Source organism: Synchiropus splendidus, chromosome 4 (assembly GCF_027744825.2).
Source record: "Synchiropus splendidus isolate RoL2022-P1 chromosome 4, RoL_Sspl_1.0, whole genome shotgun sequence".
NCBI lineage: Eukaryota > Metazoa > Chordata > Actinopteri > Syngnathiformes > Callionymidae > Synchiropus > Synchiropus splendidus.
This window is the reverse complement of record NC_071337.1, coordinates 28243161-28270774: the sequence shown is the minus strand read 5'-3', so window position 1 is coordinate 28270774 and position 27614 is coordinate 28243161. Positions and strand designations below refer to the sequence as shown.

Genomic DNA, 27614 nt, shown 5'->3' with positions numbered 1-27614 from the left:
AAAATGATTCTATAAGCAACATTGGCTCTCAAACCAACATACCAGTCGAATGACTTCTCTGAGTGGTACAAATGAAACGCCTTTATTTGACACTGGCGCAATTTTCATGATTATATATTTTCACTAACCAACCTGTCTGTGAGTGAGTCTAGTGATAATTGTCATTAGTTTCTTCATCTGGCATCTAGTGCTGAATAAATCAAGTCTTGATGAACAACACAAAATAACTCAGAATATCTTGAAGTATTGAACACACACTGGTTGTATGAGGTTAGGGAAGAGTCTCCCTGGACCATGATGTTTACTTATGATATAGTTGTCAAAATTCAGTATATCAGAGGGCAAGATCATGGAGAAGTTGGGAAAGTTAAGGAGGCCAGATGGTGTGTACATGTGAAGAGGCGAGACCGTCTTGGACCAAGAATGTTGAAGATGGAAGAGGTTTCAAGACATTTTTGTTTGTGTCTTCCTGTGTGTGTTTCATAGCTTCACTTCAGGTGACATCTCCAGCTTGGTTTTCTCTGGACACGATAAGGTCTTGGACATAGTTGGAGGGTGGTGGACTTCAACCGTCAGCTGGTATATGAGCGCCCCGAGCAGAGCTCCAACGCATGGAGCCACGATGGGAATCCACCACCAATTGTTCCCGGCTCTGCCAACGCACATGTATGCACTGTATGTGAAATGCAAAATCCCAACATCAATCCCAAGGTCATTCTTTCTACCTGAAAACTTCCTCGCCCCAGCCAGCAATGTAAGTGAATAATCGGGGCCCAAAATCCCTGGCTGGGTTGATGGCATAGCCGGAATTGGAGCCCATTGAAGCGCCAATGACTAGCACCAGGGCGCCCACGAGGGCCGGCTGAAGACCATCTGCGATGGGCCCTTGTCTCTGGTCACCTAACGCAAGGATGCAGAGCAGCAAGGCAGCTGTGCCTATCACCTGGAACATACAGAGACTGGAGTACAGTTCACAGATGTTTCTGTGCACTGAACTCACAGCTGGAAGATTGTGTCCATCTTAAAGTTCATTTTGTAGACTTGACCATTACCTGGTCCATGAAGCCCCCCCACAAACTCAGGTAGTTGGCTGGGTAGGTGCAGAAAATCCCTCCAGTCGCCGTGGGGCCCGTGATGGTCAGTTCACCGCCACTGAAACTGTGAATAGCATCTGGGCATGTAACAAAGAAGAACATGAGCAAAACTCCTGGCTGGCCAGCGAGAAAACCTTCAACACAAACCGTAGTACTGCAGACCCACAGTGGCAGCGGCCAGGAAGGCTCCCAGCACTTGGAAGAAAACATAGAAAGGCAATTTGGTCCAGGGATGTCGGCCCAGGAAGCACAAGCTCAGTGACACCGCTGGGTTCAGGTGGGCACCTGAGGGACGACAGTTCGTGCTCACTTCATGCCTGTCATATGTAACATTACGACAGTGGAGAGCACATTCTGAACCAGCAACCAATCAGGGGCCGGGCTGAAGGTTCCGGGTCATCACAGAGATTTAAACTCTTGATCTGATTAGGTACAAAAATCTCAGCCGGAATCCAAGTGGCATCTAAACTAGATGCGTCACAACTTGGTGTTGTAGCCAAGACCACACCATCCGAGACCAAGACATCATCAAAAAAAAACTGAAAAAAAGCCAGAATCTTTCTTTTAGCGACTATGACAGTTGTCTTTGTCGGTCTCCACCGGTCTGAAATAGGAATCCTGAGCCCGGGACGAGACTGAGACCCTAAAAAAGAGGTCTTGAGACCAGTCCTGAGACCAAGACTGATCTTGAGTACCACAGCATAAAGGTTGTTCTGGAGTGCTGACCTGTTCAAATTTGTTATAGCATCATCCAAAATAGGAAGGGGGTTGTGTGGGTGGAATAAATGGCTCCATTTCATGGGCCGTTCGCCGTTCATTCAAAACGCGTCTGGTGGCCTCACACTGACCGTTGTACTGAACCTGTGACGTCATGCAGAGGAGCGTGGAGGAAGCCAGCCCTGACCCTGTGCGTTTTTGGCTTGTATGAAGAGCATTTATGTCCAGCTTATTTTATGATTAATTTCAAGTTCCACATCCATAAATCCAAATCTGCTAACAGATTTTACATTTTAAATTTTCTTTTTTCTGAGTTCAATTTCCTTGATTTATTTAATGGGTTTTCTTTGTCATTTTTACTTGTATGTTTCTTACACTTGTGTCGTCCATCCATATATACATGTGCCGTGATTTGACATTGTGATGGGCGTGTTCATGAATGTATCTTAAATTCTTAGAAAAAAAAAAAAAGCTGGGACCATGTGCCCTGGTGTCGCAGTGAATGTGTTTGCGCTCAGATGTTCAGGGAGTCCCTTGAACATACCTCCGACGCTTCAGTGTGGCCCAAACAGTCTGGCGTGCGCGTGCTTGTGGACCTGGCGTCAGCTGTTCTCACATGGGTGATAACAAGTAATTACCCGAGACTCCGCGGGAGGCGAAGACGCCGAACATCACTCCAAGAGCAAAGCCCAAGTTGATTGACAGGTACTGGCCGTTCTCCTTCCGACTCGTCGTCACCTGGGCAACGGAGCCACATCCGAACAGCTGTGATGACATAAAGTCGAACATGTTGCTCAGGCCCGAGTCAAGACTCACTGACCCTGTGGAATCAAGTTGGTTTAGCAGTTGTGTTTTTCAAAATGGCTGAGTGAGTTTTAGAGAATGCTGGTGGCTGCTGATGACTCAGCGAAGAGGCTTTCAGTGACACCTGCAGCACAGAGATGGACCGCAGGGCGTCTGCACCTTTAATGTGCTCGGTGTTGTGTTCATGAGGCGTCAAGAGAAACACAACAGTCAATCATAAACCCGCCTGGTGCAGGGCTCTTTACGACGCTGGCGCTTTACGATTTAAATCTTCCAGCAGTGTGATGCAGATTACAATCTTATCGCAGCCCGTATCACACGACATGGACGTCTGCTGTCCTCTCAGCCTCGCGCGTCCCCACTGACAACTGTCGTCTTCCACTCAGTACAAAGTCCCTGTGAGCATTTATAGCTGCGGCAACACGGCTACATCTGTGCGAGCTGCTCCAGGGCACCGGAACATTCAAGCTAGTGACATTCACTCTTCAAGTGTTTACTCACGATCAGGATGTAGACGCCGAGACATTCGGCCAGACACTCGCGGACCAGCTGGCTCTTGATCTGACACTTGCTCAGGAGACGCTCCATCTCTGCAGCGTGGCGCCTTTCACAGCCACTGGGTCTGACTCCAAACTCACCAGAGCCACGGCCGTACAGAGTTCACCTCCAGCAGGAATTGGCCACGTCCCTCACTTTATGACATGCTGATGACTTTTAACAGCTTGTGGGCAAGACTTCTGCAGCACCTTTACGACCACGTCGGTGTTTCAGGGGGTTGAACCGAGCTCTCCACGTTCTTCAGGAGACCAAACAATCCAGTAACCAACCTAAACCTCCAGAGTCTCTTCAGAGACTCAGTCCCGACGCTCTGCCTTCACCCGTCACATGATTCCACCTTTCGACATACAAGCTGGTGCTACTGACCACAGTCTGGCTGGGCTTCATTCACTTGACAGCCAAAGAGCAGAGTGCCATCCAGCAGGCCCTGAGAGTGAGGCTCCACGAAGCTTCATCACTAAATACCCTATAACCCATCCGAGAATGCTGGTGAGCTCCGGTTCTCTCAGGAGTGGGCCAACAGACACCCACACCTCTGAAGTGGGGAAAGAACTTTGTTGTATGGCATCAGTGATCCTGTTCTTGAAGGTCCACAGTGCTGCACCGGATGAAGTTGTGTGTTGAAGGTGTGCACCATCGACCGACCCACGCGGCCATCATGGCGGAGGATGGACACTGCACAGATCCATATATATAAATATATTAAGACTTTATTTCTTTCACCACACACTGGCATCCATCTCTCAAGAGTCCAAAATACAAAAATAGAACATGACACTGGAACTGTCAATGTGAAATTCCTGGGTGCTAATGTGACATGTAGGAACTGATTTTGACATTCTTCTTCACAAAACTATAGCAGGCAGAGGAGATGTTGGGGGAAGTTGTGGCTCAGCAGCGAGCAAACTTCTATCTAAACCCTCCGAAAAACTTGGAGAAGAAGGAGTCGTCCCGCAGGTCAGAGTGGCGGTGTGGAGCCCCTGGTGGTGACACAACAGAAGGCCTGGATTACAACCTGACGCTGCTTTCTCTCTTCTGAAGGAAGGCCTGGACAGAACTGACCTGGAAGAGCAGGGACCGGGTGAGGGTCAGCTCCCTCTGCAAACCCTCCAGACCGGGTGACTGTGGTTTCCTCGTTGCCCTGACCATCTCTGACCGTTCGCCTTTCTTCAACGCTCTGTGGCGGGAAACAGGTAAATGTTAACCCTGCGTTGTCTGACAGAAAGACTGCGAGGCTCTGTGCCTCCATATTGACACCTGATGGAATTAAATGACTTCAAGAGGAGGAGCTTCATTGGGCACTGGCTACAGGTATTCTCAATACGCATAAACATTAGGAGCATCGAAAGCGCCAACCTGGCTATAGAGCAAACAAATGCTGTCATCTAGACAAAGGCTAACTAAGCTGAAGGACTGCAGTAGCTGCTGTGCTAGCTTTGCCATCTTCCCACTTCCTTTCCTTCTCCGTTGATCTTTGTTTATTGGAGGTTTCCAGATTCATTCATGACGTTTATGACCTCCAATAGCAGACAGCCAGTCGAAGTGTGAACTCTGTCACGTTCGTGGGTGATAATGCTGATATGCGCTTGATGTCATTTAAACAAAACAAGCATGTTTGAGTGCACGGGACCGAAGGAAGTCACGAGCAACATCAGCAAAGACTTGAGAGATTTGTCAAAGATTTATGATGAAGAAGAGCAGGTTCATGTAAACAAAGGACTTTTTTTATTCAAACCAAGTCGTTCTGAACATAATGACTTGCAGTGGTCAAATAACAGTAAAGATCAAAATGATCTAGGTGTCATTCTCTCTTAAGTAGGGTAACATATGGATAAACAAACTGAATTAAGCTGCCTTGAAGACACAATCCCTTTTGTCAGTTTCAGAACCTGGTTGGAAGTCTTACCCCGTCTGGCTTCACCACCTTGGTGACCGTCACAGAGTGGAAAAACGATCGGGACCGAGGCTGATTCTGACCAGCAGGGGGAGACAGGATCTGGTCTAGGCCACCAGAGGAGACGGCTGAGTCCAGATCTGCAGTGATAGTTTTATACAGGCAGTCAGGAACAGCTGTGTTCTGAATCTATGTGATGGCTATCTTTACAAGGCCCTTTTATTGTTGGAGTTCAACACCTGGCTGTTTACAGGTGTCGCAATCCAAGAGTTGAAATGCACAATGACACGCACATTCTGACTCATCAATAACGGGACGTGGTAAGTCTGAGCACACTACCAATGTCTATTTTCAAAACTCGGGATCAGGTGATCATAATAAAGAGTAGCAGGATCAAAAGGTGAATGTGATTTCAAAATAAAAGTGGGACGAACTGGACGCACACTGAAGTACAAGTCTGTGGCTCCATGGCTTCTGAACAGCACCCACCTTTGTCTTCTTTCTTCTCTGGCCTGACCGGCTCGGGTCCCCAGATGTCATGGAACTACGAGGACAGTGGGAGACCTGTTAGGTCACAAGTCAAGTCGCCGGTGAACTTCAGTTTACCTTTGAAAAAGGTGACCAGCTGTGAAACGGCGAGCCTCCAAAAGCAGGCGACTCATCAGCTGGACGTTCTCGGGGTGGATCCGTGCGTGCATGAGGTCTGTCACTGTCAGGGGACTTCAACATGTAGTCTCTCAGAGGGTTACCGCTGGACGCGCCAGGAGGCTTCTGCACATCCTCCGTCTGAGCCGGCAAGATGGAGGGAAGCCCTGCAGCACCAGTGACACAGGAGGACTCTTACATCACTGATGTAGTGCGAGTCCAGCCATATTTAGATCTAGAGAAAACCTCAGCCTATTTATGAACTGACGGTTCATGTTATTTGCCATCATCGTGTCTGCTCAAAACAAGACTGAAGTTTGGAGACAAAGTTAAAGAGGCACCATGGTGGAGTGCGTGACTAAGAATGATGGAGAAGGAAAATGAGGAAGACAGCAATGTGGGTCATAGAGGAACGAGGACATAGTGAGAGGATAATAATAGCATTAAAAAGTTGACAATTTTACTCACCGGAGTGTGGAGTTCGATCCCAGTGTCCAAGCAGAGAGAATATCTCCTCCATCTCTCGCAGAACTTGACCAAAGACAGGAGGCTCCTGGATCTTCATGCCATCTGGACCCAAGCTGAAGCCGAACCTCCAAGCCCTGTCAAACGGGTCCCGCTGATCCCCTCTGTAGTCATCGCCGTAGAAATCGTCGTCATCATCGTCGTCGTCGTCGTCATCATGGACCATGGCATCAAAAAACGGATCCCTGGAAACAGGGCAAACTTCTAGTAAACAGTAGTAAATAAAGTGACGTAACACGACTATAGCGCGTAGCTCCTTCCTAAGTGACGCGTTCCCCTCGAACACACATTCAACTCACCTTTGACCACGGTAATGGCCTCCGGGTACTCCGAAGAATCCTCGGAATAAGTCGAAGACGCTCATTTACTGCAGTATGCGGGGAAAAAACCACAAACTAATTCATGACTCAGGAGCCAGAAGGACACACTGATAGCGACGGGGACGCCAACTCTCGCGATAAGTCAACATGACGCAAGCTCTCGTCACTACCGTAAACTGTATGTATTATGCTGTTTAATGTGCGTCAGTAAAGTAAGACGTTAAATTGAAAATTGAACATTTAAAAGCCTTAAAAATACGAGATACAGGTGAGATAAAATAGGTTGGTAAATTTGCATCACAAGTGACTTCCGCCGAGGTGGTGTCACGTGACCACACAACTACACACACAAATATATGTGATAAAGACGCTTGAAATATTTGAGAATGACACAAATATTACATTTTCACAAAGTCTGTTCCTTCAGGGTTTTTAGGTGTTTGCCAGATGTTTCTATGGTACAATGACATACAATTAGAAGCATTTCACAAGTATCAAAAGCTCTTATTGAGAATGACATGCCATAGGTCAATGTTTGCAGTGTTGACTCTTCTTCATCAAGACCTCTGCGATTCTCCCTGGCATGCTGTCCATCAACTTCTGAACCAAATCCTGACTGAAGGCCGTCCATTCTTGCATCATCAATGCTTGGAGTTTGTCAGGATTTGTGGGTTTTTGATTGTCCACCCGCCTCTTGAGGATTGACCACAAGTTCTCAATGGGATTAAGGTCTGGAGAGTTTCCTGGCCAAGAGCCCAAATTCTCAATGTTTTACTCCCTAAGTAATTTTGTCATGACCTTTGCTTTATGGCAAGGTGCTCCATGATGCTGGAAAAGGCTTTCATCACCAAATTGCCCCTGGATAGTTGGGAGACGTTGCTCTCAGAGGACGTTGTGGTACCATTCCTTGTTCATCGCTGTGTTTTTAGGCAAGATTGTGAGAGAGCCCACTCAGAGAGCTTGCTCAGAAATGGCAGCAGGCGGGTGTGAGTGCATCTGCACGCACAGGAAGGCGAAGACCTTTGGAGGAAGGCCTGGTGTCAAAGAGGGCAGCAAAGAAGCCACTTCTCTCCAGCAAAAACATCAGGGACAGACTGATATTCTGCAGAAGTTAGAAGGACTGGACTGCTGAGGACTGGGGTAAAATCATTTTTTTCTGATGAATCCCCTTTCCCATTGTTTGGGGCATCTGGAAGAAGGCCTGTTCGGACAAGACGAGGTGAGCGTTACCATCGGTCTTGTGTCATGCCAACAGTGAAGCATCCTGAGACCATTCATGTGTGAGGTTGCTTTTTGGTCAAGGGAGTGGGCTCTCTCACAAACTTGACAGTTTGGCCACGGTGGCCAAACACTGATATATCCATAGTGTTTGGCCACCGTGAGGTTGAGGCAGAGAAGTGGGTGAGGGAGAGTTGAAGATCAATGTTCCTGCATGACCTGAAAAGCTTCATCCAACCACCACACTTTTGGTAGCTCATCCACTCCACTCCAAAGCCTCTAAATGATCCACATGTGACCCACCTTGTCATCTCCCCACAACTCAGCAGCCAACGCTCACTAGAGTTCCCACTGTGCTGTGACCTCTGCAGCCAAAGTCTCCCTCTGTGTTGACTACTGCTAACACCAGTGCTCTTCACTCGCCGCACCCACATTCATGTCGTATCATTGTTCAATACCTTTTTTTATTTCTAGAAGCGCGCGCACGCACACAAAAATCCCATTCCAAATCAACAAAATGCACACAAACATGTGATCTAATATATACACGTTTACTTGATGAGCCAAAAGAAACATTTTTAGACATTCACATCCAAAATGATGAAAATATCTTCATCTGGTTTATTTAATATTTATATATTTTTACAAAATAAAAAATATGAAAAAGCTAACAAGTCTGCAGGGATCCGAGAAGGAAAAGAAAAGAGCCATCGAACAAACAGACTACAGTACTTGTTTTTATGTACAAGACAAGTTGAACCATTTACATTGTTTTAATGCACAGTACAAAAAGAAAAATAAATCACTGACCAAATAAAACCAGAGTACAATTCTGTCCGTCAGTATTCGGAGACGTGATAGACGAGGGGTTTCGAGGGAGACCGGGGGCACTGGAAGGCAGATGGGGCCTAAAATCATTCTCCGGTCCAGTGAGCGGACCACGAGGCAACACATTAGCTTTTCATAACAAAACTAAAAATGCCAGGCCAGAAAGTAAAGCACGGTAAAAACCACGTCTCCCGTCTGTACAAACATGCACGCAATCACATGACATACACTTTCCCCCGCTCCAAGCCAGTGAGCTCATCTATAGCCTTTATATATATATAATATATCTATATTTGGTACAAAATAAACTTCACAACTCTACCATGTCAGAGTATTGGACCTTTGAAACCTAAAATAATAACCAACACTGAACAGCAATTAAGAAAATTAATTGTTTTGTTTTGTTTTTACACGAGGAGTGTGGGTTAATGGGTGAGGAATACAAACGCCGTCTGCCCCGCCCAACTTGTCGACTCCTGATCAGGGAAAAGCAAAGAAGAGGCAGAGAAGACGTGACGGACAGAAAAAAAAAAAAAAAAGACTAGATTCTTGGAGAAAACATATCTATGTTAGATAAAGTGGAAGAAAACGGGGTGCGTGGGGGCAACAGAGTCCCACATCTTTACCTCTTATTGGGGTAATTCTAGAAGTGTTTAGCTCCTCCCGTCCAACCTCAGCTATCATCGCTGATTCTCTCAGTACAGCACCTGGACTGACCCAGGAGTGGCGCAGGACTGCTGGACCAAGAGACCGGGTGGACTAAGAAGGAGGTCGTTGGTGGAGCGGGACTTGTGTCTCGCGCCGCCATCTTCTGTTGGTGTCGTCTGCGGAGACAGTTGCTAGTTTGCTCCCCAGTTGTAGCTGTTGTACGCCGACTTGTTGATCTGAGACTTCTGCTGAATGGAGGCGTTCTGACTCCGTTGGCCAGTGCCACTCTGTGGAGGGAGGTCACAGGTACGTCAACACGTGCTGATGGAAACATGGAGGCTTCGTGTACTGCGTCTTTAGGACTAGAAAGTTCAGTAGCAACTGCCGAGTGTTCTCACACACACACACACCGCACTCTCACACATAAAAAGAGCAGAAACCTTGAGCGGATCGAGTCTGAGAGTGAGAGGTACCTGTCCGTCCTGCTGCAGGTGGTGGTGTAAGATTTGAGAGTGGGCTTGTTGGTGTGGAGTCAGGATGTGCATGAAGGGAGCCGGGGCGTAGCCAGCAGCAGCCGGGGGGTTGATGGGTCCTCCGGTGCCGAGAGGCGAGGGCAGGCTGAAGGAGCCAGCAGGAGTGCCGGCGTGGAAACCCTGCTTCTCGAACGACTGCTGGAGGATGACGGAAGTTGTGCCGGTATCACATCTGTCTTGAGGAGGTGACAATGCCACCTTTAGTTTACCTGAGTCTTTGTGTAGACCGAACCGGAGATGTCAGGAACCCCCGTGTTGCTTGAGGTCACAGAGACTCCTGAGGAGACAGACGGCAGTCAGAGGCTCGTTCAAATGAGACGCGCCGGATTGTAGCCTGTCAGTCAAAAGGACTATCAAGCTCGAAATCTTAAGAACGATCATTGGTGTGGTGTCAGCGTGACAGGGGACAACGCTGGAAGCAACACATACAAATCGTACATTTCCTGGATTCCTGGAAGCTATAAAAGCAGGCAAACACTTATTTTCTTCATTAGAACCATGACGCGACCTTGAAAGAAACTTCTCACTTTTAAAGAAGAGACAGATTCCAGATCGTGATGCAGAGTAAAATGGACAGGAAGCAATTCATGAATGAGAACAAGCCTTCCTTACAGTCAACAGCAACCCTGGTGACATTCCTGCCACTTCCTCAAGCACATCACAAACCTGTGAGCGTATCAACACATGAAACCACCGGCAGACTGTGCTGCTTAGCACACGGACGCATGGAAGGATTCGAGTCCTGCAGTTATGGAGAGATGTCCACTGCTTTGAAGTTAGACTTTCTAACAATGATTGATTGTCCACTAGCTCTAACAGTAAAGGATTGTGTGTGTGTGTGTTTTTTTTAAACATATTTAAGGAACAGGCAGTAAGGGTGCCACATGAAACTCAGCGGGAGCGGGGCCAAAATGTACACACACCCTGGAGTCCAAGAGGATCAACGTTTTGCAGGGTCTGAAACAGACCACGCTGTTGGTGGTGGATTGTTTTAAAGGCACTGCATCACCTCATCAACCAAAACAGACTACTTGAAATGATTTTCTAATACAACAAACGTTGAAAAACAAATGTGAGCTTGTGTGTGTGTGGGTCCATGGGGACTGTCAGTGAAGCACAGAGCCTTATTATCAAGGGGTGGTGGTTCTCTCTCTCAGGGCTGTGGCTCTCATCACACTTGAGACAGAGGCTTGTTATGGTGAACAAACAGACGACATGCGTGAAGAGCAGACTCCAGGGGGAACCAGAACACCAACCAAAGCAACTCATCTGTAAATGGCAGACACAACTGTTCCTCCTCCTCCTCATCATCATCATCTTGAACGTCACAACAGAGTTGGAGGAAGCAAAACTTCTCCTGATGAGATGTGGCTTCGAAAGCACCCCAACATAGAAAAGAGGGAAAGGCAAGTAGTCTAGAAACTAGAGCTCAGAGATGGGGCGAGCACAGGACGGACAATGGCGGGTGACAAAAGGAGGCAAATGGGCTGGACATCGTCTGTGCGTCTTGGGTCCGTTCAACTTCGTATCAAGGCAAACAAATTCCGCCTCAATTCCCGACAGAACTGAAACTCACAATTGATGACTTCCAGAACTTTTTGGGGGGATTTTTTATTGACTGTTGAACGCTCCATGAACACACAGGCCGTCAGATTGTTTCAACTTCGGCATGAGGCGGCACTCACCCATTCCAGGCCCGGTGACGGAGCTGGCTGGCTTGTTTTGTGCGGAAGCAGCGGCGGCGACGGCAGTGCCGTATCCGCCCTTACAGAAATCCCCACTCCCTGAAGCCTGGCCCACATCCTCATAGCCTGCAACAGTCAGACACACAGCCGCAGCCCACAGCGTTAGACACACCAGGCAGGGAGGGTGGAGGGGGCAGACCTGGCTCAGATGGTGACTGCGGATGGATGATCGCACACCAGCACAGAACACAGCAGCGAGCCACGTGGGAATGAGCCACATTTGTGACGCCAGTCCTCTGAGAGAATGACCTATAAATCTACATCTATGAATGTGGAAAAATCTCTACTAGCAAAAATTGTAGCCACAAAAAAATGATTACATTGTCATCTGACTGTTTTTAAGATTAGTGTCTACTAAATAGTAAATGGTTTGGACCATCCAAATGAAACACCAGCCATCATGAGCAAACACTACCTAAACCAAGTCTGGGGGAGGAGGTGAGGAAGCAGGGCAGACAGGGAGTGGAGGGTGAAGAGTGAGCGGGAAGCAGCAGATGACGCAGCTGAGGACGAATCCTGTCTCGACCCTGGATGTCTGGTCTAACCGCAAATACATGAAAAAGGCAATCAGAAAACAAAAAAACACTCCTATATTCCTGTCCTCCAGAAATTTGGGACGATGAAGGATGGCCATGGAAGGTTGAGAACCGTGATGGACGCCAAGAGAGATAGAGGAGAGTAAACCATGAGACACAAGACTTGTTCAGGTGATTCGATTTAGCTGCTTGATCCTCCTGTGTCATGTCTCGAACGTGTTAGCATAGAGAAAGAAGCACGAACGTAAGCAAGAAAACCTCATCGGCTCATGTTCAAAGCTCACAAACAAACTTGGACAGACAACAGGGCAGCAGAGAAGCCGAGAGGCTGGACACATCACACCTCAGCAATACTGGAGAGCTCGCTTCACCACTGCAGAACTCACTACAAATATGACTCAACACGGTGACCACACGGCTCGGGACCGGTCCAGCAAGTCCGTCAGGTTCTGAGTTGTGCAACAGCTCGTGCTTGCTCACTGATGTGTGTGCACTGTCAGAGAGTGTGAGACAGATTTGTGCAGAGAGACGGAACCGAAGCTGAAGGTCCTGAATGAAGATATCAACCCAGTGCAACTGCTATCTGTAGTGGCAAATGCAAACACCACCCGTTTGCTTTGCGGGTCCAACGGTTATGATCATGTGACAAATCATGTTCAAGAGCCAGCTGATTTGTATTTACCAGTGATGAACTACAACATGTGGCATTTAAAACAAAGACGACTTGAAGACCTTATCAGTTCGCAGTGGTCAGTACCCATCTACAGAAAGACTCACACTTGCACAGCCACATCAATGTGGGGCGTGAACGTCACTTGGAAAGCACACAGCACCAGAGAATGAATGCAATTCAACTCTTAGTTTTTAAAACACTCTTGGGATAGTGACAAATCCCACCCACTAGTGTAGGTCTGGAAAGTTCCACAGGACGAGTTAACATTTGGATTTGGCTGTGTGGCTCAGTACATTTGGCTTGAAGCCCAGATGATGCGTGTCACCAGCTGTCGGAGTCTCACCAGTGCTGTAAGCATGGGAACCGTAGCCACTAGCCTGCTGGAAGGGCGTGGCCGAAGTGTTGACACCCACATTCACTCCGTGCTGCTTTGACGAAGTAGGAGCCACCTGGGGGAAGATCAGGGACACAGTTAGGAGTCAGACAGCTACTGCTACCGCTGACCAACACGATCAACGGAATCCTCACCGGAAACACAGCTGGTCCATACTGGAAGGTGTTTGGCAGCCCTGGCATCCCGGTGTAGTACGGTAGACTGGTGTAGCTGTAGCCGGGCGGCAGAGCGGGATTAAGGAAGGGCTGCTGAGTGGTATGATGAGTTTGGTTCTGGCTCTGTTGAGTCTGAGCCAGTGTGGTGGCTGGAGCCGGGGACGACGCGTCACCGCGGCCAAACTTGGACAAGTCACCTGCAAGTACAGAGAGACTGTGACAGATCGTGTCTGGACCTCTGGACCTTTAACAAAAAGCTGGCCATTAGAGTATGGAGCCTGAAATTAAGTTTTACACTGTCGATTTTGTTGCAGGCCAAAGTCTGTGTGACTGAAAAATCTGACGTGAACAACAAATAAACCGGACTTAAGTCAGCCCGAAGTGAGCAATTTCATCCTGTATTGCTCAGCAGGAGTGTGAAATTCTTTGAAACGAGACAAAATACATGATACGTGAAAAGATCCTTAAAAAGGAACAAACAGCAAAAACAAACATCAAAAGTACTAACTAGATCCTAATACAGTACATACTGGGAGCCAGTGAAGTGCTGATAGTTTGAGTAGTTGGCGGGACAATGGCAACTGACTTAGATCAAATTAAAGAGCACTGCAATCTCAAGAGAGATGCAACAAGACCAGCTTCCTACACTGGTAACTACATAGTCACAGGCTTCCAAGAGACAGGGGAAAATAGACAACACTGGACTCACCAGAATATGGGTTATTCGTCAGGTTGCCATCCCTACCAGTCAGTGCAGTTGTTGGGGTTGGGAACGGGATACTGTAATAATCCTAGAAACACAGTGTTGGGGATTTAGATGTCACCCATACATTTCTAAGGATTCTGATTGAAATCACTTCTCACCAGCGGTATTCTTGTCTGCAGCATCTGCAGGTCGTCGTATCCGTACACCTGAGGCTGAAACAAACGCCATCACGTCACAATGGAAGACAGGCCTTCACCTAGAAAAAGACACTGCTTGTTCAACTCACAGGGTAAGCATGAAGAAGGCCAGGAGCCATGATGTAGGGATTGGGCAGGAGAGGAGGGACACCAGGCGTCAGGTTTGGAGGCGCTTTACCTGAACAAAGAGATAAAGGAGATATGATGAGCCATTACTTGTCACATGTAGAGTGGAGACTGCAGATGCAAAGCTTAGAAGAAACCTAAACAGAAGCGAAAAGTCTCATATCATTCAAAATACATTGAGCACAACATTAGACAGTTATTAATATCAACATTAAACATTGTTGTGTGCATGTAAAACATTACTGAGAAAAAAAAAATATCCTCATGGCGCGCAGGCATCCTACATATGGGTCTGTCATAACTGCATGTTTTCATGTCACAGGATTCAATTTCAATTCACAAGGTTGTTTATCGTTAGATTTTCTTCTCATTTGTGCGTATCAATTGGTTGAAAACAATGATCCACACTTTGTCAAGAGTGAAAGTTTCAACTCGAATGGGAAAGGATTCCATCAACTCATTTTAACAACCACAGAACCTATCATGAACAACATGAGAAAATATAGATTTAGTTGGAGATTTATGGCTGGGGTGCCATCTTTAGGTCATCAAGTTTCCCCCAGTTCTTCAGATACCCAGGGATCAAGTCCACTCCCTCTACAGCAACACAAACTCAAACAGCATTTAGATTCAGTTGGTTGAGCCTCTATGTCCTTTGCGGCTCTTTCTTGTGCATCTGGTGTCTTGAACCATGAATGACTTGACAGGAGGGATAAGTTAGCACTGACATACTAATGCACACACGCTTGTATTTATATCCTTGTGGGGACATTTTGAGGGTTCTCATTGCCATAACTCTTTCCCCAGCCTCTCCCCCTAAACCTAACCATCCAATACACATGGCTAACCTTAACCAGGACTCTGAACCAAACTTAAACCTAATTATAATGACCCACTTATTTTGAAGTCTTCATCCTCAAATTGAGGCTTAACCTTGTGGGGTCCAGCCAAATGTCCCTACAATGTAAGATAAACAAGGCCATCACATAGACAACCCATCATGACACTCACCTGAGGACGCTGCAGAGCTGCGCGTCGGTAGGGATGTTGCCGAAGAAGGAATGTTGGACGTTGAGGTGGCGATGGAGAGCGTGGCAGCAGCATTAGATGGGACAGCCATGGAGGCACTGTTGATTCCCACAGCCAGGTTGCTGACCGGGCCGAGGCCAGAGGGGCCTGAAACAGGGGCAGTGCCAACTGAGGAGGGCTGCGGGCCCCCTAAAGACACCTGCACTGCTACAGCTGAGGAAGCTGGGACTGATGAGGACGCCACAGCTGAGACAGACGACGAGAAGGAGGGGTGGAGGTTGGAGTCTGTGTCCACGTTGGGGTGCTGTGGAAGGTGATGGAACTTTCACTTTCTGACTTATAAGCACGTTATATTCAATAACAGACCTCTTCACTCCATTACAAGAATGCAGGATCACAATACACAACTAGCACCGCCATCCAAGGAGTAATCGATCACGTTGGTTCATTTGTAAAGCGAAAAACTCAAACACGGATGACCGTAGATGGTGGTGTTTATAGGGATTTCTGAACATCTTTCATTCATTTTCATGACTTCTCGACGCCTTATGTGTGTTGTAGAAGCTAAGAAAAAATTCGGTGAACAATGAGTACATGACTTGAGTGCATTTCTAATTACTAATACCTTTCTTTGTCTTAGCACTGACGAACACAAAGCATCTTTGGTGATTTTTATTGACGTACAAAAAGGATCAGATCAGGACTCACCATCAAGCTGGAGTTGGATGGCCGTACTGCTGAGGGGCCCAGACTATTCTGTGGTGCTGTGAAGGAACTGCACGGAGACAAAACATTCACGTCATCAGATGCCATACTTCAACAAATAGACAGGATATGTGTGCCTCACTTGTGTTGAGGAGGGGGGATGTTGCTGGGGGGCAGGTCTTCACTGTGCCCGAGTGCACCGAGTGACGTCTGACTGGACGTCGTCAACAAAGAGGAGGGTCCCGTGCAACTGTCCGTCAAGGTGCCGATGCTGGACACTGCTACTGTTGAGACCGAATCGGAGGCTGGCTTGACTGACACTGCAGATCCTGCTGCAGAAACAACACACGTGAAGGGTCAGTTGCGATATCCATCCTATAATCGATCTTAGTCATGGATATGACTCACAACACTTACCTTCAACTGACTGAGTTGTTTGCATTGAACTGTAGCCATTCTAGAACAAACAAGACAGGAAACGTTGAGCTTCCAAAACCAGCACAACCTTAGAAGCGCTGAGTTACTTTTTCAGCCAATAAACAAAATGAATGTTGTGTGTGTACATGAGTGAACAGTTGGGTTTATGACAGCTTTGATTTTCATCTTGAAGTACAAAATGAGCTCCATAAATGAAGTTGGACTGACAGACTTTGCTGACATCACTCAGTAAGCCTGTAGACTGTTGACTCGTCTACATGTCGTAAAAAAGTTGGTGGTTGCAGATTTAAAGCAGAAGTATGAGTTCCTGGTTGACGAGCTTTTGTAACCCATTAATGTCAACTTTCCCCACACACTTTTGTGAAACACTGCTGCAGAGCCGGTGAAATTTGGCGTCTGACCTTGGGCTGCAGGTCCTTCTGTGGAGACGACGAGACTGAGGAAGGGTATCGCCGCGTCTGTGGTGTCCTCTGATCATACAGGTCCATCTGGCTGGAGTTGGAAAGAGATGGATTATTGCGATGTTGACAAGATGTTGTAGATTAACAATTCAAGTTTCCACGTCATCTCGTGAAGGTTACTTGATTACACAGTTGCATCTCTTAATAACAAATATTTGATGACACTGACCTGCCTGGGCTGGTGTACAGACTGTTCTGAACCTGGCTGACTGGAGTTGAGGTCGACGTGGCAGACTCATACTCAGGGAGAACTGGTTCGGATCCAAATTGCAGCGCTCCAAATTGAAGATTTAGGCCGGAGATCTCTGTTGAGCCAGGCATCTCAACAGCCATTGCAGGAATCTGAAGATAAAAACAGCATTTTCACTATGCAACACTTCTGGTGATTTGATAAAACCAACATGGACCTCTAGTCGCAAAAGCCTCTCACTCGGCACCACAAAGACATCAGGACAGCCTCCTGAACTCCCATTGATGACCATCTGTAACTTCCAGTTTATCGAACTTCACACACATAGCGTTGGCCATAAACCAAATTATTCAGAGGAGCATCATACAAATTGTGTCTCCTCACAGATAACGAAAATGGCAACCATCTGACTTTCACACTCCATAAAAAAAAACACTCCATAAAAAAAAAAAAAAAGTTTTGTTTTCGTTTGAAACCAGTGCCAACATTAACAGACAGCATCAGCATCAATATCAGGTTTCAACACTAATCCCTGCCTGACTTGTACAATGCTGTTCAAACAAGCAGAATGACTGTGCAACTTTGTGCTTCAATACATTCCTTTGGTAAATACAGGCTACTACTACTATTTAAGTACTTCACTTTTGAAAATCAAGTTGCATGTCTTAAGCACACGCTGGCAGCCTCTTACTTTTGTGGAGATAGTGGCCCTCTTCTTCTGCTGTTTGAGTTTGTGTTGCTGTAGAGGCAGTGGACTCGATCCCTGGGTATCTGAAGAACTGGGGGAAACTTGATGACCTAAAGATGGCACCCCAACCATTTTGGGAAGCGAGGAAGCAGGGGGTGGAACCATGTGTGAGGTGGATGACGTTTGTTGGGTCAGAGGTGGCGGTGAGGAGACGGATGATGAAGGTGGCAGGCCTTTATCCTGCAGGAAAACATCCAACATGGACGATGTTGACGTAGCAGCTTGGAAGGGCTGCCGCTTCGGGAAGGGTGCATGGACCGTCGAGTCTGGCGGAGATTTCATATCTGCTCACAACAAAAGCTTGTTGTTTGATCATGCGTAAGCACAATGAATACATCTTCAGACGTCTCATCACCATATTGTCCCAGTGTACCACTTGTTTCCCAGGATGACGGGGTTGAGCTGTGAAGTCCAGACTGGGAATGTTGGGCAGCGAGTTGAGCCAGAGCCTGTGCGGTTTTATATTGCTCCAGGAACTGCGAGCCAGTGGACCCAGTGGTACCACCTTTTGGGTCACCCACCTCACTGAACCCTTTACTCAACATGCTGACCTGCAATTGTTGGTGCAGAACACAGTTGATATGTAATAACCCATAAGGAAACTTTTCTTTGTTACTGGTGGTCTCACCATGTTATGTTGAGTGTAAGGGGCAGTAGAGGATGGCTGGGAGATTGCACTTCCTTGCTTGGAGTTGTTGAAAACCAGCGACTGGGACATGGAAGGGGGCTTGATGGACTCAACAGAGGGGTTTTCTGTCTCAGCGGAGGAAGTGGGGTTTTTTCCAAGCAGGACAGCGAGATCAATCCTGCAGCGACAAGATGAATGACAACAATCAATGACAACAAAAACCTAGACCAATGCATTTTTCAGTTATAGAAAGGAATCACATCTTCCGCTCAAATTCCTCTCATGAATGACTAGTAAAGACCATCTAATCTAATCTAAATGTTTGGGGCACCCCATAATGGAGATGACAAGACATTCCTGAATGGCCAGAGAGTGAGGCTTCAGGTTGTGATTTATGAGAGATCATCGGATATGCACAAAAGCCCAACGTAATGCACAAGTATCAAGTCTCAAGCAAGCAAAAGGCAACTGTCAGCCACTTCTATTACCCACTTCACACTGAAAATAATGAGCCGCTATTTTATATCATGCTACCACTTGCGATTCTTTCAAACAGCAAAAAAAAAAATGCTAATCATCAACCCCGTTGCTTGACTGCTCCCCAACTCTCATTCCATCCTCTGCGTGAAGTAAATCATGAAGTACATATTACATACACGCTTATGTCCATTGCAGTATGGATTGACCCACATCCAGTTAGCAGGACCACACTTTCACACTGCTCGAAATTTGACCTAATTTCCTCCGATATTCAAGGAAGTTTATCTGTTCTGTTGTTATATCCGTGAGCAATTAAGATTTTAAAAGACCAGACTGGTCATAAAGGTAAAGAGCTCATAAGACGGTCACCTCTGTCCTTTGGTGATGGTAACATTCTCTGGAGGGGGTGGAATTGTCGCCACACTGGAAGCTGTGAATATCTTGGTCTCTGAAAGCTGCAGAGGATCAGAAGACAAACAGGTATTTAGAATCACTGTGACGTAAAAGACAAAAATTATAATAGAATTAAGTCTTGACCCGTACATCCTCATTCCAGTCCTCAGTGCCCCACTCCTCTGTAGCAGGCCTCCAGGCTCCTGTGGAAAAATTAGAGCAGCAGCACGAGGGTCAGAGGAAGTCGTGCAGCGCAATCGCAGAGATGCATATAAAGGACAGCCCTCAATAGCATGGCATTTGCATAAGATAGACAGGAGAAGAGACTTTTCTGCATTATTGTTACACTATATTATTTTTGTTTTAAATGTATGAACTGGACGAGCATCACGTGTTCCAGTCAAAATGCTTGTGACGTGATTTTAGATGTCCATTCCCATATAGAAAGATTTGACTACTGCTATGGCTGCACTAAAATACAAATGGTACATAGACAGTTTTTTTGTAATACGTTAGAAGATGCAAGTTAATAATAAGCTGAATCTAAATGCAACAAAGTGGAACATCTTTGACTGAATGAGGAAACAATCCTGAGTATGAACCATGTCTTCCTTCTTATGGCACGTTAGTGCTGACACTCCAGCTTTTGATCATTACTGTCAGCCAAATGTGTTCTTCATTCGCATCAGAACAGGTGATTTTACTGGTATTTAACTGTTGAGACCCATCTGTGATCCGCTCGCCAACTATTTTAATTAAGATGCCTTAAAAAAGCTTCGGCACATGGTGACAAAAACAACAACACACATTTTAAAATTGTAAATCAACTTCCCCAAATTGCTGCTGCTCTTAAAAAAGTACTATTTAGTTCTAGAGCTACAAAGCAACACCAATGCCTGACAGTTTTTCCATTTAGTATCATGATGATGACATTTAAACAGACCAAAAACACAAACCATTACCAGGGGCAGAGTCGAACTTGGGTGGATAATTGGTTCCCTCTCCCGGTGAGTATTCCAACCCTGCAGACAAAAGTGCAGTCATCAAAATTAAAAAGTTTGATATAAAATAACATTTCTAAGCTTTCTAAACAAGATCAAAAAGAGGGTGAAGATTCCTTTCATCGACTGCAGGAGCTTGTGAATATGAGAGACAGTGAGCTAAAATGTAGCTTCAACATGTAGCTTTAATTGCCCCTCTATTTCATACAGGGAAAACTACCATGAACAAGTTTAGGTTTGGGGACATGCCATTCTACAAAAACAAAATGACTTTTTCTGGCAAATCACGATGAGCATTTAAAACTTATAAAGAACATATAAAGAAGAGTACAAGTTGTTCCTTTCATTTGTCTCTGTTGAATACCTGACGCAGCAAACAAACCCCAACCACAAGACGATGAAACGGATATGACTTAATGAATGCAGGAACAATAAACAGCTCTTTGACTCAGTTATGTCCACATTAAGCTGCAGTGGAGATACAATAATTCCAATGCCCAATTATCTCTGCCTCTCTTTACTGCTTTCATCATCTGAAGCTGCACCGAATGTGACCAACATTTACATTCCATTTCTGTAATAATACCATGGACTGGCAACATATGAAGAACGATCAGTGGACTTACTGGGCCCTTCCTCTGGCTCTGTGCTCCCCGTGTTGTTCCAAGTGTTGCTCCCTCCATACGAGTCCTCAGTCTGGGCTGGCTCTGCGTAGTCAGCAGGGTTGAAGGTTCTGTGGAGAACAAGGATTAAGTAAATTGAGCTACAGAAAACACAGTGGTGAGGAAATAACATCTCAATGGCACGCAGGGCAAATAAATCCAGTCTGACAGAGTTGATGTTTTCTGGTGTACATGCGTATGAAAATAAAGCGCGCTATGGAATCTACATTTATGAGAGGGAAATATTTTTAAAGCACAGTTCCTCTTCACTGCTTAACCAAGTCATCTCTTATTTTGGATTAATGGCTGAACAATGGATTTGAGTCTTGCTTCGTTGTGACCATGGTAACAAGTGAGAGCAGAACAACAGCCTGTTTGGTTTTAGCCAAGATAAGTGTCGTCTTACCCCATGCCCTGGGCTGAAAACCGGCCTCCTCGTCGCCCAGGTACCCCTAAAAAAAATGACAAGTTTGGACAGGCAAAATTAAAATTAGAGAAAAAAACAGACAGCAGGTGTTGGAAATACTCACTTACCGACAGACCCTCTTCCTCTTCCCCGTCCCCTCCTGCCTCTGTCTGCTCCTCTCCCAGACACTCCAACTTTACCTCCATCAAGGCCATTTTCCTGACCACGAACTGAAGAAGGTGAAAGGCAAGTAAATAAAAGACAAGCCCAATTTTTTTTGACTGCTAATTTGTTTCAACATTTGGTTATTGTGATGCACTCAATGACACAAATTTACTTAACTCTTTACAAAGAGTAGTGAGGGGACTATGGAATAGAATATTTGAGGGAGTAGAAACATCATATTTTGCACAAAATAAATTCAAATATTGAATCTTTAAACTTACTAATATACAGCCAGAAAAGAGAAAGAGCCATTCTTTCATGGTAATTACTTATTATAAAATAGTATGAATTAAAAAGGTTTTAAAGTAGTTCTGGCACCTCATGGGTGACAATATTGTTTATAAAGAAACTTTGTGCCATGTTATTCAAGAGTCAAGACTGGTGAAATCTATAACATAACAATCAACACACTCCACTGACAAAAACGGTGATGACCACTGAAGTTCATAGAAAGCTATAAATCAATCAGTGGAGTAAAAAGAGACAACTTTGTTAACTCTGCACAATGTTCTGATAATGTCTCTCACCCTGGTACTACAGGACGAATTCAAACAAGATTATAAAATTTGCTGATTCATTACTCATCCTCATCGTAAACTGGTCAGCTACATCATGCTGGTACTGAACTGATCAATAAGCAAGCTCAGAGGGGAAATGACATCACGTACACTCTCGTCCTCTGCTGGCTCCGCGGTTCTTCCGAGGAGCCCCGCCTCCTCTGCGCCGTGCAACATCTTTCTCGCCCTTCTCCTTGTTGTCTTTTCCTTCATCTGGCAACTCCACTTGGTTAGTCTCCTTTTGACCTGATACACCTTTCTTTTTCCCAACCATCTCCCACGAGTCCTGAGAATGTGAAAGGAATGGTAAAAATCATAAAGATTAACGTGCAGCACGATCATACATTATTGTTATAATCATAATGAAACTGCACCATGAGCAAGAGTTAACGTAACCCACATGACCATTGCAATGAACGGACACAGGATAAATACTCTTGGATAGTCTTTCAATTGTTTCCACTTGACCAGGAACATGCTGCCCAAGTTTTGCATTGTGCAAAACCAATTGAAGGTTGCCTTGGGTCTAGTTTTTCCTCTTCAGTAATCAAATGTTACACACTAATAGAGTAGCTTAACATTTAAGCTACATTTTAAATGTTGGTAATTTTCAAGTTATAACTTCAAGCGTGCTAAATGGCTGCCACGCTCAAAAGTCTCTGTTTACATGGAATGACCTACAAGGACCACAAAGAATTAGGGCATGAAATGTGCCTGTGAGTCCCTTCCAGTTTGAAGGATCACAAATGTCAATCACCAAAGCATTTAAAGCAGCTTAAACAAACCTGTTTGTTCACAAAAACAAAACTGACTCACATGTCACCTTGGCAAGTCGTTATTTCTGCATTTCAACACGCAAGTTAGCATAATAGAAAGTGCATAAAGTGTTATAGGACGTGGCAAAATCACAATATTCACAGTAGCGACAGCAGCTGCAGTGAAGGAATCATCAGATTCTGACAATGCCCAGATGCAGGACAGGTCTTTGAAAGAGCTCACTATTGCGCCTGAGTGGTTTTCAACAAAACTTGTAATGCAGCTCCTAATGTCTGTCAAACGGTCCTCAATATGTTTACAGCAAAAGACCACAAATGCAGCTGCTGAAAGTGAAAGAGCCTCCAGCAGCAGCGCTACGTTATGAAGCCACAGAGCCTTAGGAATGCCAAATACATCTTCCTCCCCTCACAGATAAAACACATTTTTTCATCTTCCAAGACAATACATGACGTTTGTTAGTGGCTCCGTTTACAGCGTGCAGTGTGTCATCATTCCCATGACACTTTTCGGGTAATGGATTAGTGAACCCATCATGTAGGGCCTGGGTCTTCAATCCGGTCCTCAAAAGGCCGGGATGTGCCACCTAATTGGTTGAACTACATGTGCTTGACTGGTTGGATCACAAACCTGCACAACCCCGGCCCTCAGAGGACCGGATTGAAGACCCTATATGATGGGTTCACTGACTTTGATTGTACAACGCCATAAAAGTCTCCAATCACAACTTTGCTGGTAAACTTGTGGTAGGACTGTGGAAGACATTTTATAGGAATTAAACAGAGAACCATATTCTTTATTCTAAATGGATGAAGTAATCATCGAAGAATAAAAACAAAATCAGTGCAATTTCAGCAACTATTTAACATATATAGTGGTGTGTAGTTGTTGCATTGTTGTTTTATTTTGTTACAAAGGAATGGTATTCAAGCACTGTGAATCAACTTGCACAGATTTATAATTGTTTTTTTGTGGTTTTCTCAGTGGAAATTGTGTTTTGAAAAAAAGTTGTGTACAGATGGGATATTCACAAGAGAATTACTAGATACTGTTTGGAGAGCCACAGCGATACTGAGCCTCGCAGGTGCAAACATCATCCTCTAAATACACAGGCGTCATTTGTAGACGACAAACTGACTTTTCTGTGATGTTCCACAGCAGAATCCACTACTCAGTGTAGTTATGTAATGAAACTCGTGCTGGTTTCTCCAGAATCCCTCTGTTGCACAAAAGCAATACTCACAGTGTCTGGGCTACCCTCCAGCAGCACATTAATGGCTCTGTTGACATCTCCGTTGCAGTCATGTAGCGCGATCATAGACTCGTCCTGGTCCTTGCCTGTGATGTCGATCAACTGCAAAACACAAGCAGAAAAATGCTCTTCACAGAAATGACAGTGGTAAACATCACTGATGATTAAGGAAGAAAACTAAGACATTAGCGAGTCATATTCTTGGTGAAGAATATGCAAAACAGCAAGCCAAGTTATATCAACACAGACCACGTGAGCGTGTCACATGGCAGCATTAGTATTTCTGGATGTGATACCACAATTATCATTTAAACATTGTTATTATGAATTGTGTCAACACTATACTAAGTCTTCTAATTTTGTGTTTTTGTTTTTTGTTTCTCTCTTGCTCATTTTGACTGTAAACCAAAGACATTGTGAGGACCAAGATGCAAATGTCAAACAGATGTTTCTGCAAATGCACACAAATTCACTTCTGCTGAAATGGTACCCTCTTAACATGAGAAACATCGATGGAAGAAACGGCAGAGGCCTTGGCTCAATATAGCAAAATGGCTGTACCATTTCACTGAAAACATTTCTGTCTGAGATATTTTGCTCAGTAAAAATGAAATAACAAATTAAAATAATTAAGAAAATTGATTGTCAGAAAGGATTACGTCGCTTGATCAGAATCTTAAATGTTGCATCTGTTGAGAGTTATTACCTGTTTGACCTTCTCTTCAAAATCTGCATCGTTGTGATCCGATATCATCTGTGCAAGTCGGATCTGCTCAGCAGTGGCCTGTATGATTGAGAATGAAATATTAGTGTCACGGACTGAGACTCTTTTCCCTTCGACCACAAAGACAGAGCAGAGCATTGAATGACAAGAAGTAAAACGTTCTTATCAGGAGTGCCTCCAACTGTTTTTATCAAGTTAAAAAAAATTAAGACTCAGTTTTGGACCAATTAAAATGTAACCAAAGAGCACATACAATGTAGGATTGATCAATAGAATATGACTATAATGTATTTCTACACTTCATTTTTGTTAAGAGAATCCTTTGTTTCATCAGTGTTTTCAAACAGAAGGAAATATAATATAAATATAATAATAATATAATAAAAAGTTCAAAAACAGAGTTTGAATGACAAATATCTCAATAAAAGATCACCTTCATTGAAGATGATAAATGCTTAGTTCCACAAAAATAACTGTTCTCATAGGACTCAAAACATGAGCCAATCACAACAAATAATTTCAATCATATAGTCTATCTGCATTTCCCGTGAGTGTGGTAAACACAAACCTAGGAGATGCAAATCACTGTGCGTGTAAAGTTCGAGTCTGTTGGCAAGAGTACCTGAGGCTTCTGCTTTTGCTGAATCTGGCTCTGTGTCTGCTCCCAGCTTCCCCGGGCCCGGTTTCCGCCCATGGATGTCATCATTTACAGTATATACAAATAAGAGTATTTACAAAGGATTGACACCTAGAAAGAGAAAGGTGATTTTTTATATAATTCAGACATCTGTTCATGGCTTGAGTAAAGGAATAGTGTCAAGCTACAGGGAACATTACAGGACGTAATTCACTTGAAAGTGTCAGGCTTATCAGACCGACAGATACAGGGTTATTCGTCATACCACAACAGTGTTTGAAGTAGCACGCTACATCCTTAAACTGATAATGTGCCTCCAGTGTTGGGTAGAAATGTAATGCAGTTTCCAGGAAGACATCTCTAGCTCTCTAACCTCATTATGAGAAGCAGATCACCCCCACAAACAAGTTGACAGAGCAGGATTTCTGTACATCTTCAGCAGGCGACATGATTTAACAAGAATAGCCTTAACATAGCCGAATGAGCAAATATTGTGTAATAACACTGAGTGGTGAAAGACTACGTGCCTGACCGACACTGGATGGAAACGAGAGGCACAACAGTGTTGGTCATGACGGCAGATCTATTGCTGATAACAAAGTGTTAACCTATGGATCGATGGCGACTGCTTAGTCTCGCAAACATTACGTAAAAGCCAGAATGGACTAGTCCATATAAACAAGCCCGTAGCCAAGGCCTGTCTCGCCATATCCGAGTCCAGTAACCGGCCACATGGCCAAAATAATCGCCAACTAGCTGAGGAGACTGCAGCTGTGAAGCGTCGGTGTGTTTCCGCTTCTCCACCTCATGGCGATGAGGCCAAGTTTACCAGTGGCTAGTGCGAGCTTTTACCAGCTAACCGAGTCCCGTTAAACCGGATACGAAGCGACGGCCACCGGCTTTGGCAGACAGGAAACTCCAACTAGCTCATGAATGACTTTAAAATAACCCCCCTAATACGCAACACGCCAAAACAACATGTTGTTTTTATTCTTTAGCGACTTTGTGGCTGCTAGCAACCTTTGCAGACGTTAACGTTGCTCCCCAAGTACTGTGGCTTGGCTAAGCTCGCTAGTTAGCTACGTTAGCATAGGAGAGAGCAGTACTTTGGAACATCGTTGTCAATGCTAGACATGAGGTAACCGTTGAATCCCGAATTAAATGATGAACACAGATGATCGAATCGAACCCCCAGGCGGCTTAAAATGGAGATAAATGGATACAAACCGCAAACTCGGCTCAACACAAGACACTCGCTATACAACCGGCCGACAAGTGGTCTTGTTGTCCACCTACTTGTCGGTTTCAGGGCAGGGCAGAATTCCCAAGCCTCTAGCAGACGAAATAGAAACTAATAATGGGAGTGAAGCGGATCATTTGTACGGTCGAAACAGAGTGAATCTACCTGTTTCTGGTCCACTCCGACACCACGGAGATCTGGGTCACGTGGTGCACAGGCGCTTCGAGGAAAGTGGACGGACATGTGATAGCAGCCAGATAAAGTGCTGTTGACCAACTGTGTGCTTTGACATGTCAGGGCGACTGATGCTGTCGATAATAACTGTCCGCAAACACACGACGCTGTATTGACGATGGTCCAGTTTTGCTCTCGAGTTCATCTTATATTGTGACAATCCTTCAGAATGTACACCCTCGACAATATAATTTGTCGCTCCATGGGGAGACCATTGGGCAGACCTGTTGGATCAGGGCTGGACAATTCAATTTCCTAATATCCTGGGGCTGTTGGGAGGGGCCGAAATACACATTTGTTTACATACATTTACTTAAATGTTGTTACTAAAATATTGGAATATATATATATATATATATATATATATATATATATATATATATATATATATATATATATATATATATATATATATATATATATATATATATAGAGAGAGAGAGAGAGAGAGAGAGAGAGAGAGAGAATTTCTATAGCTAATTTTGGCAGCAATACATCAAAGAAATGCGATGTG

The 27614-nt window shown here is 45.0% G+C and overlaps 3 protein-coding genes across 4 annotated transcripts; all 3 read right to left on the bottom strand.

Annotated features, from left to right (window-relative positions):
- Positions 1 to 54: 54 nt before the first annotated feature.
- On the bottom strand, positions 55 to 3243 carry aqp10b (aquaporin 10b). Its single transcript, XM_053861494.1, has 6 exons — positions 3117 to 3243; positions 2450 to 2576; positions 1242 to 1379; positions 1053 to 1171; positions 726 to 943; positions 55 to 652 (listed from the first exon to the last, which is right to left on the bottom strand). Exons 1-6 carry the CDS (start codon positions 3201 to 3203, stop codon positions 481 to 483), a joined length of 861 nt encoding a protein of 286 aa, XP_053717469.1. The 5' UTR covers positions 3204 to 3243; the 3' UTR covers positions 55 to 480.
- Positions 3244 to 3865: 622 nt separating this feature from the next.
- On the bottom strand, positions 3866 to 6704 carry hax1 (HCLS1 associated protein X-1). Its single transcript, XM_053863237.1, has 7 exons — positions 6537 to 6704; positions 6181 to 6422; positions 5674 to 5879; positions 5557 to 5611; positions 5080 to 5207; positions 4236 to 4350; positions 3866 to 4153 (listed from the first exon to the last, which is right to left on the bottom strand). The coding sequence occupies exons 1-7, from the start codon at positions 6599 to 6601 to the stop codon at positions 4083 to 4085; spliced, it is 882 nt and encodes a 293-aa protein (XP_053719212.1). The 5' UTR covers positions 6602 to 6704; the 3' UTR covers positions 3866 to 4082.
- Positions 6705 to 8266: 1562 nt separating this feature from the next.
- On the bottom strand, positions 8267 to 27175 carry ubap2l (ubiquitin associated protein 2-like). Of its 2 annotated transcripts, none has more exons than XM_053862647.1 (29): positions 27032 to 27175; positions 25612 to 25737; positions 24972 to 25049; positions 24257 to 24367; positions 22351 to 22525; positions 21586 to 21687; positions 21458 to 21503; positions 21016 to 21122; positions 20351 to 20410; positions 19539 to 19591; positions 19365 to 19450; positions 18516 to 18693; positions 18243 to 18438; positions 17831 to 18171; positions 17119 to 17291; positions 16890 to 16980; positions 16468 to 16507; positions 16193 to 16379; positions 16054 to 16120; positions 15328 to 15649; positions 14280 to 14368; positions 14152 to 14205; positions 13997 to 14078; positions 13267 to 13484; positions 13082 to 13187; positions 11470 to 11595; positions 9994 to 10061; positions 9725 to 9922; positions 8267 to 9538 (listed from the first exon to the last, which is right to left on the bottom strand). In XM_053862647.1, the coding sequence occupies exons 2-29, from the start codon at positions 25693 to 25695 to the stop codon at positions 9443 to 9445; spliced, it is 3534 nt and encodes a 1177-aa protein (XP_053718622.1). In that variant the 5' UTR covers positions 25696 to 25737; positions 27032 to 27175; the 3' UTR covers positions 8267 to 9442. The 2 variants fall into 2 exon arrangements, with proteins under 2 accessions (XP_053718622.1, XP_053718621.1); XM_053862646.1 differs by having other exon boundaries at positions 8270 to 9538; positions 16193 to 16382.
- Positions 27176 to 27614: the final 439 nt, after the last annotated feature.

Excerpts from the sequence above, each read along its gene's own strand:
- aqp10b (XM_053861494.1), bottom strand. The coding sequence starts at position 3,203 with ATGGAGCGTCTCCTGAGCAAGTGTCAGATCAAGAGCCAGCTGGTCCGC. Across the intron at positions 1,380-2,449 it reads CGCCTCCCGCGGAGTCTCGG|GTGCCCACCTGAACCCAGCG; the intron begins GTAATTACTTGT and ends GTCGTCCCTCAG. Across the intron at positions 653-725 it reads TGGGGCGAGGAAGTTTTCAG|AGCCGGGAACAATTGGTGGT; the intron begins GTAGAAAGAATG and ends GTGCGTTGGCAG.
- hax1 (XM_053863237.1), bottom strand. The coding sequence starts at position 6,601 with ATGAGCGTCTTCGACTTATTCCGAGGATTCTTCGGAGTACCCGGAGGC. Across the intron at positions 6,423-6,536 it reads GGCCATTACCGTGGTCAAAG|GGATCCGTTTTTTGATGCCA; the intron begins GTGAGTTGAATG and ends CCCTGTTTCCAG. Across the intron at positions 5,612-5,673 it reads GCTGGTCACCTTTTTCAAAG|TTCCATGACATCTGGGGACC; the intron begins GTAAACTGAAGT and ends CTGTCCTCGTAG.
- ubap2l (XM_053862646.1), bottom strand. The coding sequence starts at position 25,695 with ATGATGACATCCATGGGCGGAAACCGGGCCCGGGGAAGCTGGGAGCAG. Across the intron at positions 21,504-21,585 it reads AAGAGGAAGAGGGTCTGTCG|GGGTACCTGGGCGACGAGGA; the intron begins GTAAGTGAGTAT and ends CATTTTTTTTAG. Across the intron at positions 18,694-19,364 it reads ACCATCACCAAAGGACAGAG|GATTGATCTCGCTGTCCTGC; the intron begins GTGACCGTCTTA and ends TTGTCGCTGCAG.